The 19,134-nt window shown below is 44.6% G+C and overlaps 1 protein-coding gene across 6 annotated transcripts in view; it reads right to left on the minus strand.

The window, feature by feature from the left end:
- Positions 1–10,834: 10,834 nt before the first annotated feature.
- slc5a6a (solute carrier family 5 member 6a) overlaps positions 10,835–19,134 on the minus strand; it is a 79,848-nt gene continuing 71,548 nt past the window's right edge. For 3 of the 6 annotated variants that reach the window (XM_072257565.1, XM_072257566.1, XM_072257564.1), the window contains 3 exons: positions 18,499–18,602; positions 14,283–14,404; positions 10,835–12,898 (listed from right to left, as the gene is read on the minus strand). In XM_072257565.1, the coding sequence (XP_072113666.1) occupies positions 12,722–12,898; positions 14,283–14,404; positions 18,499–18,602 (403 nt within the window). In that variant the 3' untranslated portion in view covers positions 10,835–12,721. Of the gene's footprint in view, positions 12,899–14,282; positions 14,405–15,798; positions 16,410–18,498; positions 18,603–19,134 lie in introns of those variants that run through there. The other 3 variants (XM_072257569.1, XM_072257567.1, XM_072257570.1) reach the window with 3 other exon arrangements.

The raw sequence follows: 19,134 nt of genomic DNA on the forward strand, positions 1-19,134 counted from the left end.
GATTTGAGTACAGGAGCAGGGAGGTACTACTGCAGTTGTACAAGGCCTTGGTGAGACCACACCTGGAGTATTGTGTGCAGTTTTGGTCCCCTAATCTGAGGAAAGACATCCTTGCCATAGAGGGAGTACAGAGAAGGTTCACCAGATTGATTCCTGGGATGGCAGGACTTTCACATGAAGAAAGACTGGATGAACTGGGCTTGTACTCGTTGGAATTTAGAAGATTGAGGGGGGATCTGATTGAAACGTATAAGATCCTAAAGGGATTGGACAGGCTAGATGCAGGAAGATTGTTCCCGATGTTGGAGAAGTCCAGAACGAGGGGTCACAGTTTGAGGATAGAGGGGAAGCCTTTTAGGACCGAGATTAGGAAAAACTTCTTCACACAGAGAGTGGTGAATCTGTGGAATTCTCTGCCACAGGAAACAGTTGAGGCCAGTTCATTGGCTATATTTAAGAGGGAGTTAGATATAGCCCTTGTGGCTACGGGGGTCAGGGGGTATGGAGGGAAGGCTGGGGCGGTGTTCTGAGTTGGATGATCAGCCATGATCATAATAAATGGCGGTGCAGGCTCGAAGGGCCGAATGGCCTACTCCTGCACCTATTTTCTATGTTTCTATAAAACGTATGGGCTGCCACTAGCACATCCTGGGACCCTGTTGGTTGTTGATATAAACAGCACATTTCACTGTATCCTTTGATGTACATGTGACAGATAAAGCTAATCTTTGTTTGTTTCTTCACCTGCTTCATCTAATCGTGCTATACAACCAAAGGGCTCCTCAATCCACCAAATGGACAGTACACAGGAAGAGGTGGAGTGGTCTGCCCTCTAATCAACTCCTGATGGTGCTCAGACATGACAATCCTGGTGAGTTCCTGACCACCTGACTTGGAATATTTAATGGTGAAATGGCATAGGAGTTCACCACAGCTATCCCGCTGGTACACTAAACCCCACCTCAGGCAGACAAAGCCCGAACTCAGTGAACTGTGTGATCAACAGCCTTGAAATGGGCCCTCTATCACAGCTGCAATGTGTTACTAAAGTACCTCCAGCATGTCTCCTGTCCCACCAGGGACCTAAACACCCTTGGCCACTGCTAAACAACCCAAGATGTTTACCAATTTACTGCTGCAGGGTTCTGACCCAAATTGACAACTCCTTTCCTCCCCACCCAACCGCCACCCCGATGCTTCCTGACCTGCTGAGTGGGCTGTAAACACAAGATTCTGCAGATGCTGGAAATCCAGAGCAACACAAACAAAATGCTGTAGGAACTCAGCAGGTTCATCCTTCTCCATAGATGCTTCCTGATCTATAAGTTTATTTGTCTAGTGATACAGCATGGAACAGGACCTACTGGCCCAACAAGCCACAACACCCATTTAACCCTAGCCTAGTCACAGGACAATATACAATGGCCAATTAACCTACCAACTGGTATATCTTTGGACTGCTGGAGGAAACCAGAACACCCGGAGAGAACGTACAAACTTTTTACAGGCAGTGGCGGAAATTGAACCCGGGTCATCTGTAAAGCGCTGTGCTAACCACTATGGTACCATGCCGCCCCCCCCCCACCCTTCCCCGACAGAGTATTAATCTATTGTAAGATGAGCCAATGTCTTGATGCCTACTACGTTTTCATTCATCAATAAATCATCTTCCTTGTGGAGTTCCACTGAATTCAAGCTGGCATCAAGTCTGGATCATTAGATCTGGGTGAGGAAGCCCTGCATTTCTGCAGTATGGCTTATGGTCGTGAACAGTTGAATGGGTCTTTGACTCAATTACTGCCCACAACTGTCTTCTCCAGTGACATTCGACCTTGACTTCAGAGCTGGGGGCAACAGGACGTTGAAGAATAGCACAAGGTCTGCAGTCTACTGGACTTTGCCAACAGACACTCGGCTGCGGATTGAGAGATTTATACTCCATACCATTCAGTTCCATTTTAAAGCAGCTATCGAGGGAGTGTTTTACGCATTCTGAAAAGGATCCTTATCACAGTTCAAAAGGCTCAGCAAAGAAACAAATTATAAACTCGACCTCTACAACATGGTCTAACAAAATATTTTAGTGTGTAAACTCAGTGCACATTATCTCTGAAACACATACAGTGCAATGTATTTAATACACACACACACACACACAAAACACTACCTACTAAATAGGTTGTCTACCAAAATGTAAGATTATAGACGTTGACATCAAATTCACAACATTATCTTACAGTTGTTAAATTTCATTAATTAAAAAAATCCGCTTCTGCAAAAGTAAATATAGCACAAAACTAAAATCATATTAATAAGCCTACATTATTCTTGAAGCTTTAGGCAAACAACTGAAATGGGTCATAATTTAAAATTAGTATTTATAGTGACAAATCAGCAGACAGAAAAATGGGATTGGAATTCAACCCCTTTCAGCCACAAAGAATATTGAAATACAAGACACGTGAATGCGGACACTATTTAATAGATATGGCCATTGTATTTACCAACCTTTGTTCAGTTACTCAGGCAAAGTCATAGTGAGTTTCCTCTGTGTTACGACAAAACTGAGAAACGCTCTGGGCCACAGCACAGTTAAGATTCAGAAATGACTTGGCAGCAGTCAGCGATAAGATCATGTGTGGCACCGTCAGTAGAGCTGCTGCAACCTGGGTAGAATCCTGCCCTCGGTTGCTGTCTACATGTTACCCCTAGTGACCATGAGAGTTTGTCATAGCTACTCCGATTTCCTCCCACATCCCAAAGATGTCCAGTTTCATGTATTATTGGGCACTATCATTTGCCCCTCTTGTAAGTGCACAGTAAAATTCTTTGGAATGTGGGAGGGAAGATTTGTGGAGAGAATTGAATTGCAGTATGCATTGACATAGATATGGATACAAGAAAAAAAATGAAGCGTTATGGGCTGTGTAGCGGGGGGGTTAGATTGATGGTGAGCAACACAGACAAAATGTTGGAGGAACTCAGGTCGGGCAGTATCTGCAGAAATGATAAACAGTCAACATTTTGGACTGAGACCCTACATCAGGACTGGAAAGGAAGGGGGCTGAAGCCAGGATAAAGTGGTGCGGGGAGGGGAAGGAGTACAAGCTGGCAACTGATAAGTGAAGCCAGGTGTGGGGAAAGTTGGGTGTAGGTGGGGGAGACGGGGAAAGTGAGAAGCTGGGAGGTGATCGGTTCAAGTGGTAAAGGGCTGACGAAGAAGAAATCTGATAGGAGAGGAATGAGAAGTAGAACTAAAATGGGTGGCCACAAGGAAAACCAGCATTCTGTAGCGGACAGAGCAAAGGTGCTCAGTGACATCATCCCCAAATGATATGTTTGTGCATTTTATGTCATAAAGAAATATGGAAATATAAACAGAAGAAATTTCACAGTTGCTGGAATTCCAGAGCAACACACACACAGATGCTGGAGGAACTTAGCAGCAGGTCAGACAGCATCTATAGAAATGAAGAGTCAATGTTTTGGGCCAAGACCTGCAGGATTGGAAAGGAATTGAAGGAATTGGGGTGGGGGGGGAGGGGGTGGGGGTGGGGGGAAGATACCAGAACAAGGAAGTGGATGGAGGCGAAGGAGGGATCAGGTGGGTGGGGGAGGGGGAATAAAGCAAGAAGCTGGGAGGCGATAAGTGGAAAAGGTGAAGGGCTGGACAAGAATGAAGCTGATAGGAGAGGAATGACAGGGAAAAGAGAAGGAAGGGCACCTGGGGAAGGTGATAGGCATGTGAGAAGAGATAAGAGGCCAGAGTAGGGAATACAAGAGGGAAGGGGGAGGCAAAAAAAAACGGGAAAGGAAATCAATGTTCATACCATCAGGATGAAGACTACCAAGAGCGAATATGAAGTGCTGCTCTTCCACCCCGAGGTTGGCCTCATTATGTCGGAAAGAGAATGGGAATAGAATTAAATGCAGGGTGACTTGGATAGGTTAGGTGAGTGGGCAAATTCATGGCAGATGCAATTCAATGTGGATAAATGTGAGGTTATCCACTTTGGTGGCAAAAACAGGAAAACAGATTATTATCTGAATGGTGGCCGATTAGGAAAAGGGGAGGTGCAACGAGACCTGGGTGTCATTATACACCAGTCATTGAAAGTGGGCATGCAGGTACAGCAGGCGGTGAAAAAGGCAAATGGTATGCTGGCATTTATAGCGAGAGGATTCAAGTACAGGAGCAGGGAGGTACTACTGCAGTTGTACAAGGCCTTGGTGAGACCACACCTAGAGTATTGTGTGCAGTTTTGGTCCCCTAATCTGAGGAAAGACATCCTTGCCATAGAGGGAGTACAAAGAAGGTTCACCAGATTGATTCCTGGGATGGCAGGACTTTCATATGATGAAAGACTGGATCGACTAGACTTATACTCTCTGGAATTTAGAAGATTGAGGGGGGATCTGATTGAAACGTATAAAATTCTAAAAGGATTGGACAGGCTAGATGCAGGAAGATTGTTCCCAATGTTGGGGAAGTCCAGAACAAGGGGTCACAGTTTGAGGATAAAGGGGAAGCCTTTTAGGACCGAGATGAGGAAAAACTTCTTCACACAGAGAGTGGTGAATCTGTGGAATTCTCTGCCACAGGGAACAGTTGAGGCCAGTTCATTGGCTATATTTAAGAAGGAGTTAGATGATCAGCCATGGTCGTACTGAATGGCGGTGCAGGATCAAAGGGCCGAATGGCCTACTCCTGCACCTATTTTCCATGTTTCTAAAATGATTGGCTATGGGAAAATTCTGCTTTCGGAGGGTGGAGCGAAGATGTTTGACAAAAACGGTTCCCCAATTTACATCAAGTCTCACCAACATAGAAGAGGCCACATCGGGAGCACCGGATACAATAGACAACCCCCAACAGGTTGACAGGTGAAGTGTTGCCTCACCTGAAAGAACTGCTTTGGGCCCTGAATGGGGGTAAGGGAGAAGCTAAATGGACATACCTGTCACTTACAGGGATACATACCTGGAGGGAGATTAGTGAGGAGGAGATAAAAATGGATCAGCACATATCTCCTTCCCAAGTCTTTCTGACAATCTCACAGCCCAGTACACAGTTAATTGCTCACAAGATGTGAACAACACTGTCAAAAGATTAGCCTTATTTGTCACATGTACATCAAAACATATCGTGAAATGCATCATTTTTGTCAGATTGTGCTGGACAACCCGCAAAAGTCACCACATTTCCTGCGCCAACAGAGCATGCCCAAAACTCACTAACCCTAACCCACAGGTCTTTGGAACGCGGGAAGAACCCAGAGCACCTGGAGGAAACCCATGCGGTCACAGGGAGAACATACAAACTCCTTACAAGTAGCAGCTGGAATCGAACCCCTATCACTGGTGCTGTAATGCAATGCACAAGCAGTTACTTTGCATTACCAGCGATCATCAATAAAGATTCAATTCCAGCTGCTGCCTGTAAGCAGCTTGAATACTCTCCCTGCCATCTCTCCTTAATCATCTGCAAACTCAGAGGGGTAGCAAAGGTGGGTGTGGAGCACACACAGATTAGACCAGGTGCGATCTTCTCCCCTGAAGGACGAGTGTACACTATTCACATGGTTACCATCACTGGAAATAAAATTGGCTTGTGATAGATGGCAGTGGGGAGCAGTAGAAGGAGGCTTATCTGATCAACAGTCTGTAATCACTTCAGGGGTCAGTGCTGGAACCTTTGCTAGTGTGATAAATGTTAATGACTCACCACCAAAGCACAATTCAGTTTATTTGCGGATCACCGGAGATAGCAACACAGTTGGTAAGGAATCATTTCAAGCCTACAGGCAGGATGTGGATCCGTTTGAAAGTTGGGCAGAACGTTAGCAAATGGAGTTCAATCCAACCCAATTCTGGTCAAGGTGGAGCTAAACTGCGGCCTGTCACGGCTCAGCTTTAGCTGCTCTTTTTTTGAGGTTTGTGGGGCTGGTTTAAGGGCAAAACCAAAGATATAGGATAAATGCATCTGAATACCAACTGATGTGACGCAACTGGAGGTCAAATAGGGGTTGGAGATATACAGTAAATAGGGCACTGTGGGCGAGACTACAGCTAGGGGTCATGGGTTAAAAGAGAAAGGTGAAATGTTTAAGGAGAACATGAGAACTTGGAACGAGATGCCAGGGCAAACAGTGGATGAGATTTTGAAATTTAAGAGAAGTCTGGATAGGTACATGAATGGAAGGGATATGGAGAGCTATGGTCCCGGTGCAGGTTGATGGGACTAGATAGTTTAAATGGTTTAGCATGGACTAGATGGGCCAAAGGGCCTGTTTCTGTGCTATGTGCTCTATGACACTAAGAAACAGACCAATTACATTGTTTCTTGAAAACGCTGACTCAGGTAGATATCATGGTGAAGAGGCATGCTTGGGTCAAGGCAAGGGGGCCACAGTAGCATAGAGGTTAGTGCAACGATACTACAGCACAGCACTTCAGAGATCTAAATTCAATTGCAATGTCCTTTGTAAGGAGTTTCTATGTCCTCCCCGTTGAAGGTGTGGCTTTCCTCCGGGTGCTCTGGTTTCCTCCCACAGTCCAGACATAACGGTTAGTAGGTTAATTGGTCACTGTAAATTGTCCTGTGATTAGGCGAGGGTTAAATCGGTGGGCTGTTGGTGGCGCGGCTCAAAGGGCCGTAAGTGCCTGTTCAATACTGCATCTCCAAATAAATAAAAATAAGTCAATAGAATACAAGGATTGAGACGACGTTACAAAACACTGGTTAGACCACACCTGCAGGACTGTGTGCAGTTCTGGGTGACAAAATACAGGAAAGATGTGATTGCACTGGAAAGAGTACAGAGCAGATTCACCTGAATGTTACCCAACTGGACAACTTTAGATATGAGGAGATTCTGGATAGATTGGGCTTTTTTTTTTAACTAAAGCGAAAGGAACAGAGGGAAGACCGGATACAAGATTATGAGACAGACAGGGAGAAAGTCAAAATATTTTACCCCTCCCCTCCAAAAAAAACCAAGAGGGTATAGGAGAGTGGAAGGAATTGGGGAGGGGCACTTTCTGGTTGATATCAATACATAGCTGATGGAGGAGGATGGCAGTGTGGAGATACGTCTCCACCAAAGGAGTGCAAGATGCTCCTTCCCTCCACTAGCCTGCAGGTCACCCTTGGGTAAGGTGTAGCAGCTGCTTAGCCCCCCCAATCAGGGCAACACGAGGCCATAGAAGCAAGTAGTGGATGGTCATATGAGCAGCTGGCGGACAAGTCCTGGTTATGCGACCACTGGCACCAGGCAGACAATCTCTGAAGGGCACTGATAATGGCTGGTGTCACCAGTTTTGTAAAGACACTGCCCAGAAGGAGGCAATGGTGGAAAAATTCTACCATTCCATTTGGAAGGACAAACCAAGGTAGAACATACAGGATTAATGGTCAGGCACTGAGGAGTGCAGTAGAACAGAGGGATCTGAGAATACAGATACAAAATTCCCTAAAAGTGGTGTCACAAGTAGATAGGGTCGTAAAGAGAGCTTTTGGTACATTGGCCTTTAATAATCAAAGTATCGAGTATAAGAGCTGAAATGTTATGATGAGGTTGTATAAGGCACTGGTGAGGCTGAATCTGGAGTATTGTGTTCAGTTTTGGTCACCAAATTACAGGAAGGATATTAATAAGGTTGAAAGAGTGCAGAGAAGGTTTACAAGGATGTTGCCGGGACTTGAGAAACTCAGTTACAGAGAAAGGTTGAATAAGTTAGGACTTTATTCCCTGGAGCGTAGAAGAATGAGGGGAGATTTGACAGAGGTATATAAAATTATGATGGGTACAGATGGAGTGAATGCAAGCAGGCTTTTTCCACTGAGGCAAGGGGAGAAAAAAACCAGAGGACATGGGTTAAGGGTGAGGGGGGAAAAGTTTAAAGGGAACATTGGGGGGGGCTCCTTCACACAGAGAGTGGTGGGAGTGTGGAATGAGCTGCCAGACGAGGTGGTAAATGCGGGTTCTTTTTTAACATTGAAGAATAGATTGGACAGATACATGGATGGGAGGTGTATGGAGGGATATGGTCCGTGTGCAGGTCAGTGGGACCAGGCAGAAACATACTTCAGCACAGCCAAGAAGGGCCAAAAGGCCTGTTTCTGTGCTGTAGTTTTTCTATGGTTTCTATTCTACTGCAGAAAAATTTGCCAAATGCAATCATGACCAGACCATGATCACCCATGTCATACAACATGCTACATAACCAACGAACTGACAGAGGTGGTGGTGGTGGAATCAGATACAAATACAAAATTTAAGAGGCATTCAGACAAATAGTCACAGTATGGAAGGATGCAGTCTGAATGCAAGACAAGTGGGATGGTGTAGACAGGAGAAAAGGATGGGCACAGTTAGGATGGGCCAAAGGGCCTGTTTTGTGAAATACAGACAAACACAGGCAAAAGCAGCAACTGTGACAAGGCAGAGGTTATTCAAAGATGATTGTTTTGGTGCTGTCGTTTTGTTGCTTGTTGTGTTCTGTGTTGCTATGCTGAACGTGCTTTGTTGGCGTGGAGTTTGTGGCAACATTTGTGGGCCGTCCCCAGCACATCCTTAAGTGTTGGCTGTTAACACAAATGACACTTCACTGTGTGTTTCAATGTACACAGGTAAATAAATAAATCTGAATGTTAATTATGAAAACAATATGGTTCCACTTAAAGAAAAGTTCTGGATTTTGCACAAAATACCAAGAAGTTCAGACAGTTGGGAGATATGTTACTCTCATCTAGTTCTGGTCCAGACAAGGTTCAGAATGAGAATCACGTTTAATATCACTGCTATATGTTGTGAAATTTGTTGTTATATGGCAGCAGTACATAGTTAAAAAAAAACCTAAAACTTACAATAAGTATATATATTTAAAAAAAGTAGTTCGAACAGGAAGGAGAAAATATCAAGGTTCATTGTCCACTCAGAAATCTGATGGCGTTGGAGAAGAAGCTGTTCTAAAATATTGAGTGTGCATCTTCGGCCTCCTGTACCTCCTCCCCAATGGTAACAAAGAGAAGAAGGCATGTCCTGGGAGATGAGGGTCTTTAATGAAGGATACTGCCTTTTTGAGGCATCACCTTTGGAAGATCAGTTGGATGCTGGGAGGTTACTACCCACTAGATGAGTTGATAACTTTCTGCAGCTTTTTCTGATCCTGTGCAGTGGCCCCTCCATACCAGATACGTTGATGTGATCGATCTTAAACCATTCTTTGCAATGCCCCAACATTCCACTCAGTTTAATGTCAATTAAGGATGAACTCCAAAATCTGACCCTGACCGTGACAACCACATACTGACAAACAACAGATCAGGTGAAATTAAACCACCCATGAAAAATGACAGCTATTGAACCTTCACCCAGCAAAGGAGTCCAAGTTAACATGGAATATAAGAGCAGTACAGCACAGGAACAGGCCCTTCAGCCCACAATTTTGTGCTGAACCAATTAAATTAGGAATGAAATGGTCAACTGAACTAATCTCTTCTACCTACACAATGTCCATATCCTTCAATTTCCCTCACAGCCATGTGCTTACCTCTTAAAATCCCTAATGTTTCTGCCTCTACCACCAGCCAAGGCAGTGCATTCATATGACAAAAACCACACTGTAAGAGCAGAATTGGGCCAGTCATCCCATCGAGTCTGCTCTGCCATTCTATCATGGCCAATTTATTATCCCTCTCAACCCTATTCTCCTGTCTTCTCCATTCAACCTTTCCAGACACCCATCACTGTTTTTTTTAAAAAAAAAGCCTTGCCCATTTATAGGAGGTTTTGACCTTAAGACATAAAACATGAGGTGCATAGTTAGGGTGAATGCAAAGCCTTTCTCCTAGGGAAAGTGAATCAAAAACTAGAGGATACAGAAGTTTAAGGTGAGAGGGGAAGATTTCAAAGGGACCCAAAGGATAACTTCTTCATGCAGGTGGTGTATGTTTAGAACACACAGAAGGTGGTGTACGCTTCCCTTTAGAACAGAGGTGAGGAGGAATTTTCTCAGCTAGAGGGTGATGAATGTGTGGAATCCATCATCACAGACGGCTGTGTAGGTCACACCTTTGGGTATATTTGAAGTAGAGGCTCTTGATTAGTAAGAGCATCAAAGGCTACAGGGCGAAGACAGGAGAATGGGGCTGAGAGGGATAATAAATCGACCATCGTCAAATGGTGTAGCAGACTCAATGGGCTGAATGGCCTAATTCTACTCCCTATGTCTTATGGAATGAGCCACCAGAAGTGGTTGAGGCAGGAATATTAACAACATTGTGAAAGACATCCGTGCAGGTAATAGAGATAGGAGGGATATGGGCCAAATGGAACTAGCTCAGATGGCCCTCATGGTCAGCATGGAAGAGTTGGACTGAAGGGCTTGTTTCCCTACTGTGACAATCTGCTTGTGATACAGGAACCAGGCAATTAGCAGATTTACAAGGCTTCTGCACGAAAACAGATGTACACCATCATAAATTTCAGTGATTACAAGGGACGGTGGAATGCCAGTGCAGATACTTTTCTTATTTCACTTCATCATCAGATAGTTCACGCCAGAGAGGGGAGTAAAGCTTACAGAGCAAGCCCAACTGAAGCTCACACGACAGGAGTCGCGACCTTGCTTCCATTCGGAATTATTCACTGACTGACATGATGGAACCAGCTCACTGAACCTACGGTAAACTTTGCACGAGTGAAAGGGAATAAGAAACAAAGCGAAGACTTCTCAGAAGTCTCTCAGGGACACAAGTAAAGTTTCAGGCCAGGGTTCGAAACATTAACCAGTTTCTCTCCACAGAAGCTGCCTATCCTGCTGATTCTCACCCTACCCACCCACCCTCTTCCCCGATCCCAGGCCCCGAGCTGTAACAGTCTCGTGCTAACCGCCCAGTGTTCTCCGTTTTATACCGGATATTCAGCATTAAACATTCTGAAGGAGTGAGGAGTTAGGACATTCATACGACGGGCAGCGAGCACTACAGCCCTGGGCTCAGTTAGACAACTGAAAGCTCTGGCTGTTTGACGAACTCCTTAATGAGCTTTTGGTTGCTCATGATGAAGGTAAACAACTCCTGGACCTTGATGCTGCAGGTGGAATTTTGGCCAGCCTGTCATGCCCCAAGCTCAAATCAAGGCTAAACTTTTGCACATTGAAAGCTCACAGGATAACCTACATTGGTGCAGCTTACCTGACTCCGTTTAGGGTGGGTAGTTACGTAGACAAATCTCAGATAAAGACCAACTCAAACCGATATTTAAGCCTTTGGCAATGAGCAACTCCCTGAACACTTGGGAACCTAACCAGCACCGAGGACATCTTGAAAAGGCTGCATCTGTCATTAAGGACAAGCTCTCTTCTCACTGCTGCCATCGGGGAATAGGTACAGGAGCCTGAAGACACACACTCAACATTTTAGGAACAGCTTCTTTCCCTCCGCCCTCAGATTTCTGAATGGACAATGAACCTGTACACTACCTCACTCTTATATTTCAGTTTTCCTTTTTGCACTGCACATATATATTTCTTTGTGTAATTTAGTTCCTTTATTAGCTATTGCAATGTACTGCTGCCACAAAACAACATGTTTCACAACATTTGCCAGTGATATTAAACCAGATTTTGATTAAATTTCAGGAGGCAGTCAAGTTGCTAATGGGAACTTCCAGCTTTGGCTGGGGAAAAGATTATGTTCACACACTGAGCTGATTTATACAAAACAACTGCACAAAAGCTAAACTTTAAACAAATGGCCCCACGTGAATCTGATTAAACTCAGTGATCTGTTGTGTTCTGTCAGCACACAACCCATAGTGACTTGCAAGGAGAAGCCACCTGGGCTGGTTCCAAATAGTCTCAAGGAGCATCAAGAGGGGCAGATCACGAGGGAGTTCACAAATGCTCGACATGCCAGAAGACAGAGACTGAGAGGACAGTCCGAATAAATGACTGCAAAATGCTGTGCCAACCTTTTAACCTACTCTAAAATGAATTTAACCCTTTCCTTCCATGTACCTGTCTCAGTTTCTTAAAAGCCCCTAATACATCTTACCTTTACTACACCTGTCAGCATTCCACGCACCCACCGCTCTGTGTAAAGAACTGAAATTCCCCCCTATATTTTCCTCTAATCATCTTAAAATTATGCCCGTGTTCGAGGCCCTGTGTAAGCTGATTACAATCAGACAATTGGAAAGTAAATTTAAACAAGCCAATAATTCACCCAGAAACAAAAAAGAAGCCTGCTCTCATCCACAACCCCATATTTGATTCCATAACCTCTGAAACTTGTTGACTGCAATTCATGAAAAATTTAAAAGCAGAGATTGCCAAACAGGCAATGGTGAAGACACTGCTTCGACAGCCCGAGGTGACCAGTGGTACGTCACCACTTGTCCACCAAGGCCGAATGCAGTGATTATCACAGCAGCACCAGCTGTGCTAAGAGCCATCTCAGCTCAGCACAATTTGCAGATTTTCCAGGCAGTCTCCGCCTCCCCACATCCAGTTCATCCCGCCAACCCCCTTTTCTTGTGTATTACACAATCAGGCTGTGGACAGATCCTCCACGGGTTCAGGAGATAGGGGCGAGACTTCAAAGGACCCCGTTTCTGGTCCTGCAGGCTTGGGTCATTTTAACTCTGGAGTTTTGGAAGACACACTGTGGAAACCTTTTACGTGCCCGGGTACCAATGCCATTCAGGATCTAGTGTTACAAAGGAGTTTCCTGGAGGACCTCCACCGCGAGATCTGTCTTGACTATATCCAGGTCCTTGTCCAACTCCTCGCCGAGCCCCTGCTTCCGATCCACCCAACTCGTGTCCTGGCTCACCACTCCATTCGACTCCTTGTGCGCCACGAGCGAATGCTGGAGGCTGGGCTCAGTGTTCTGCGTCGGCAAGAATAACAAGCCATCAGGCAAAGTAGCCTCGCGGGGAACTGACATTTCACAGAGCAACATAACTGCACTACTTCGTTGCTCAGTCAGCAAGACTGAGCAACACCTCCACCCTTCACACCCCCTGCCACCACTACTTTATCATTTCCTATCAGTCCCCTTGTGCACAGACACTCCTGTGCTAGCATCACTTCATGGACATACAACAGACATGTATAAGCTATCTTAGGTGTTTGTACTTACTGTATTTTAAAAAATTATTGTTGTGTTCTTTTTGTGCTGCATCAAATCCAGAGTAACAATTATTTTGTTCTCCTTTTACAGTTGTGTACTGGAACTGACATTAAACAATCTTAAATCATCGACCCACCCACATTCTCTCTTATCCCATTTGGCAGAAGATACAAAAGCCTGAAAGCCATGTTATCACCAGGCCCAAGGGCAGCTTTCATCACGATGTTTTCTGACTCTTGAACAGACCTCTTGTACAATAAAGTGGGTTCGCGACTTCACAACCTCACATTATGATTTTGCACTTTGTTATTTGCACTGCACTTTCTCTGTAATGTTTACACTTTATTCTACATTGTTATTAACTCTGCCAAGCCCAGCTGCAAAAGGAGGAGGATTGACCATGGGGCTAGCAACCCCATCCCATAAAAACCCAGAGCTACAGATATGCTAACAAAGATCTCATCCCTGGGATGGGAAGATGGTTACACCTTGGGACATCTTCAAAGACTGGCCTAGGACAGAGAACTCTGACAAGCAAGAACATGAGATGAAGAGTCTTTGAAAGTGAGTTCATATGTTGCGGGAACAGTTCAGTGACGCGGCAATAATTGCCGACAACTCCCAGATTCTACCATTCCCTTGGAACTGGCACAGTAGCATAGTGGTTAGGGTAACACTTTACAGAGCCAGCGGGCTAGGTTCGACTCCCACGTAACGAGTCTGTAATGAGCTTTTAAGTTCTTCCCTTGACCATGTGCGTATTCTTTGGTTCCCTCCCACACTTCAAAGACATATGGGTTAGGGTTAGTGAGCTGTGGGCATGCTAGGTAGGCTGAGAGTGGGGTTGAGAGGGAAAATAAATCAGCCATGATGGAATGGCAGAGCAGACTCGATGGCTGAAAGGTCAAATTCTGCTCCTGTGCCTATGGTCTTACCTTAGCGCCAGAAGTATGGCAACACTTGCAGGCAGCCCCCAGCACATCCCTGGACTGTGCTGGTCATTGACATAAACGACATTTCACTGTGTGCTGCGATGTATATGCAGCAAATAAAAACCGATCTTTAATCTCCTAGACCTAAACCTGCAGCAACTGGGAAAGGGAACGAAGGAGAGGGAAATCTTTTGACTTCCTTCACCTACCGCTTGCTGATATCGGACTCCACAGGTCAGCTTCTCCTTGTATCGCTTCGGCAAGAAGAAGAGCAGATAATGGAGAACAGGAAACACGGTAGAAGGGTTCACATCCTCTCCTTTCATTGGACCTGCAAAGGAAGCAAAATAACACAAACTGTCAAACACATACAGCTAGAAGTGTGGCAAATGCTAATGTCTCTTCACTTCAATACCGGAATAATTTTAATAGTCTTGGATTACAAGCCTAATTTTGTGGAGCATTTTGGAAAAAGCTCCCTTCTGGAAAATGCTAAACAAAAATTACACGTCAACTTAAAACACACAAAATGCTGGAGGAACTGAACTCGGGTCAGGCAGCATTTATGGAAATGAATTTGGATCTACAGACGTGCCAAGAGGGAGATTAGTGTGCGGAAAGGGGAGAGTGGGGTGGGGGCAGGTAGAGGTGTGCTAGGAGGCAGGGTCCCGCTGAAAATGGTAGAAGCTGCAGAAAAGGAGGTGCTAGATGCGGAGGCTCAGGTAGTAGTTGAAAATACCATCTTAAAAGTTCCTTCCCCCAGGCAGTTTGTCTGATCAACCATTCTAGTTAGAGACCTTCCACATCCCTCTATCTAAAGCTGTTTACATTGTAAACACGATGGTATTTATGCACATTTTATTCCATATCCATAATTTAACCTATACAGGTTTCCCCCGCCATCCGAAGGTACAGCGTTCCTATGAAACGGTTCGTAAGCCGAAATGTCGTAAAGCGAAGAAGCAACTACCATTTATTTATATGGGAAAATTTTGTGAGTGTTCACAGACCCAAAAATAACCTACCAAATCATGCCAATAACACATAAAACCTAAAATAACAATAACATATAGTAAAAGCAGGAATGATATGATAAATACACAACCTATATAAAGTAGAAATACTTTTCCACAATCATTACTGAACTGTTCTCCGTAGCGAAAATCTCACGCAAGCACCGTCGGCAGAAAATCTCACGCAAGTGCTATTGGCAAAAACACGACGCAAGTGCTCTCCAGTAATCTTTAAGCTATGAAGCTGCCAAATCATACCAAATAACACGTAAAAGTACAGTCGATATAAAGCAGAAATAATGTATGTACAGTGTAGTATCACTTACCAGAATCGGGACAGCCCCCAGCACACTGATGATGGTGTGCCAGGCTGAGTCGGAGTTTGGGTGGTGCAGTGGCCCCCACCCTCCAGGCCGCCGAGAGATACATTGCCGTGAAGCATGCAGGGGTCCAGCGGTAGCCGGGAGGCACACAGCACATCTTTAAGGAAAAAGCTGAAACAGACATGCTAATTAATTAGGTGCCACCCAGCACGTAATTGTCAGTGCCAATTTCCAATTGCGTCGTCTCTGATCTGGGCCGACAATTACGTGTCAGCGGCACCTAATGAATTAGCATGTTTATTTCTGCATTTTTTCTTAAAGATGTGCTGACTGCCTCCCAGCTACCGTGGCATTCTCCGCGAATCGGTATCTGTCCATGGCCTGGGAGTTGGGGTGGTGGGACACTGGGGTGTCATCTCATCATCGTCTGTTTCCATTAGAGCAGGCAGCTCATCTTCTCCTATGACTGCCTGCCTCGACGTCGAAGGTCGAGGTTCATCATCTGCTGTGGCTGATGTAGAAGGCTTGCTTGACTGCTGAGCCTCATGCATTTTTCTATCACACAGCTCTTTGTAAGGACTCAAACCATCCTGCAAATATCCCCTAAATCGACGTACCCTTTCAAAATTAAAGTCAAACTTTATCATTACTCATTCGGTTTTGATTGTTATCCTTTTTTCTTCCAATTGCATAAGCTCTTCATCCATCAGTTCTTGGTGATGGGATGCCAAAACCTCTTCAACATCATGTTCGTCAGCTACCACAAGCCAAACTCACGTTGTCCTTACTTCATTCACCACGATCAAAACGCTTAATTATGTCTAGTTTTACGCTAAGTGTAACACCCTTACGAGCTCTTTTAGGCTTTTCCAATATCTTAGAACTCATCTTGCAAACGGCTGCTCACAGGCACGTGTTAAAGCAATTCCGGCGAGAATCCGAGGGAGAGCGGCTGCTCGGAACACGCGCTGCTTTTTTGTCGTAACAGTGAAAACACCTTCTGAAAGCAAAAACAGGGTACTAATGTAGGTCTTTCCTAACAGTGAGGTTTCGTAAAGCGAACATTCGAAAAGTGGGGGACACCTGTAACTTGATTTTATATCATTCCTATGCTGTATCATATGACATGGGCGATCATGGTCTATGATGACAATTGTTTTTGGCAAATTCTTCAGGTGCTTTGCCATTGCAACCTTCTGGGCAGTGTCTTTACAAAGCAGGAGACCCTAGCTATTATCAATACTCTTCAGAGACTGTCTGCCTGCTGTCGGTGGTTGCATAACCAGGACTTGTGATGTGCACCACCTGCTCCCATGGTTTCATGTGACCCTAAGCCGGTGCTACACCTTGCCCAAGGGTGACCAGCAGGCGAGCAGAAGGAAGGAGGGCCGTAGACCTCCTTTGGTAGAGACACATCACCACCACGCCACCCAATTTTGTATGGAATTCGTTATAATTGCTGAATATTGTTTTTTTTTTGTTGCATGTCACGCCCTGAACAACAAACCACAGCAAGTTCCTAATACATCTAATTGTTTATGGTAAATAAGAGTTGATTCTTGAAAATAGTGGAGAAGGCCTTGGTGGTATCAGTATTTTTATAGACACAAATCAGCAGATACCGTGATCTGGACAGAAAACAAAAACTGCTCAAGAAACTCAGCGTGTCAGGCATCATCTGCAGCGGCTGAAGGACATGCTGCTATCAGATTCTTAAACAGTCTATGAACACTAATTTATTATTCCTTTTGTTAAAACATAGAACACCACAGCAAAGAACACACCCTTTGGCCCATGACCTTTTAACCTACTCTAAGCTCAATCTAACCCTTCCCTCCCACATAACCCTCCATTTTTCAATCATCCACATCCCTATCTGAGATGTTTAAATGCCTCTTGTATCTGACTATCAGCACCTTTGGTAGCATGTTTCATGCACGCACCACTCTGTGTAAAAAAAAACACCTCTGACATCCCCCACCCCACTTCCCTCCGATCATCTTAAAAATATTGCCCCTCAAATCACCTATTTCCGCCTGGAAAAAGTCTGGCTATGCACTTGATCTATGCCTGTTATCATCTTGTACACCTCTATCAAGTCACCATTCATCTTCCTTCATTCCAAAGAGAAAAACCATAGCTTGCTCAATCTCCCCTCACAAGACATGCTCTTCATTCCAGCAGCATCCGGGTAAATCTTTGCACCATCTCTAAAGCTTCCACCTCCTTCCTATAATGAGTCAAGTTTATTGTCATTTAACTATATACATGTACATAACATGTATAACCTTATAATGTATATAGAAACAAGGCAAGGTTTCTCCGAACCAGGGTGTTAGCCAATTCCTCCTGGGAAAACGTCTCTGGCTGTCCACTCAATCTATGCCTGTCATCATCTTGTACACCTCTATCATCACCATTCATCTTCCTTCACTCCGAAGAGAAAAGCCCTAGCTCACTCAGACTGTCCTCATAAGACATGCTCTCCCCATCCTAGTAAATCTCTGCATCCTCTCTAAAGCTTCTACATCCTTCTTATAATGAGGCAACCAGATCTGAAAATACTCCAGCATTTTTTAGAGCTACAACATTACCTCACGGCTCTTGAACTCAATCTCCGACTAGTGAAGGTCAACACTCCACACACACAAAATCTGCTTCCCCACCTATGTTTTTCTCCAGTCACCTTAACATTATGTCCCCATTATTTCTTTGCACTTTTTTTGTAAATTTATTGTAATCTTATTTCTGCAGTACAACAAACTTCACGACATATAAATCAGTGATCAACTGATTCCGATGGTCGATGTTTTGGGTGGAGATACTGCAGAGCTTTGATGAGTGACTTCGTTCTCACCAGGAAGCTGTTCTGAAGTAACCAATTTGATGTGGGTTTGGAGTCCGGTAACCAAAGTGGGCACAAAGACAGCTTTCCAAACAGACAACCGACCTGGTGACTTTTGTCAGGAATGAAACATGCGTGGGATCCGAACTTGTGCTCTATGGACCCTATGGTACAACTTGAAAGGTGATGGTTAGAAATGAGACTCGATGCTCACCATTTTGTTTTGAATAATCTTGTACTCTACCTGTTAGGAAACTGACCAGAAGTCCCACGATAACTACGGTGGCTGCATTGAACCCACTGTACCATAAATACGAGAGGGAGTAGAACTTCTTCAGGCCTGTGGGACTGTAGAACAGAAGACAATTTACACAAGGTAGTGGAAGACAGAGCCAAGAATCTTCTAAGATCATTCAGAATTGAACTGTTAAAGATGACCTCCTGACTTCACCACCTAACCTTGTTGTAGCTCTTGCACCTGATTGTCTACCATTTATTTATTGGGATACAGCACGGAATAGGCCCTTCCAGCCCTTTGTGCTGCACCGTCCAACAATCCCGATTTAATCGTAGCCTAATCACAGGACCATTTACAATGACCAATTAATCCCCACCAACTGGTTTGTCTTTGGACTGTGGGAGGAAACCGGAGCAGCTGGAGGAAACCCACACGGTCACAGGGAGAACATATAAACTCCTTACAGACAATGCTGGGAATTGAACCCAAGTCACCTATACTGTAAAGAATACAGCTGGTATTTTCCTGCTGCATTCTCTTACTGTTTTTCCATTGTACAAATAAACTAATCTTTAATCTTCTGGACCTAGACTGAGTGGACCTGTAAGTGATTTGGAAAGGGAAGAAAGGAGAGGGAAATCC

The sequence above is a fragment of the Mobula birostris genome, chromosome 5 (genome assembly GCF_030028105.1).
Source record: "Mobula birostris isolate sMobBir1 chromosome 5, sMobBir1.hap1, whole genome shotgun sequence".
Lineage (NCBI taxonomy): Eukaryota > Metazoa > Chordata > Chondrichthyes > Myliobatiformes > Myliobatidae > Mobula > Mobula birostris.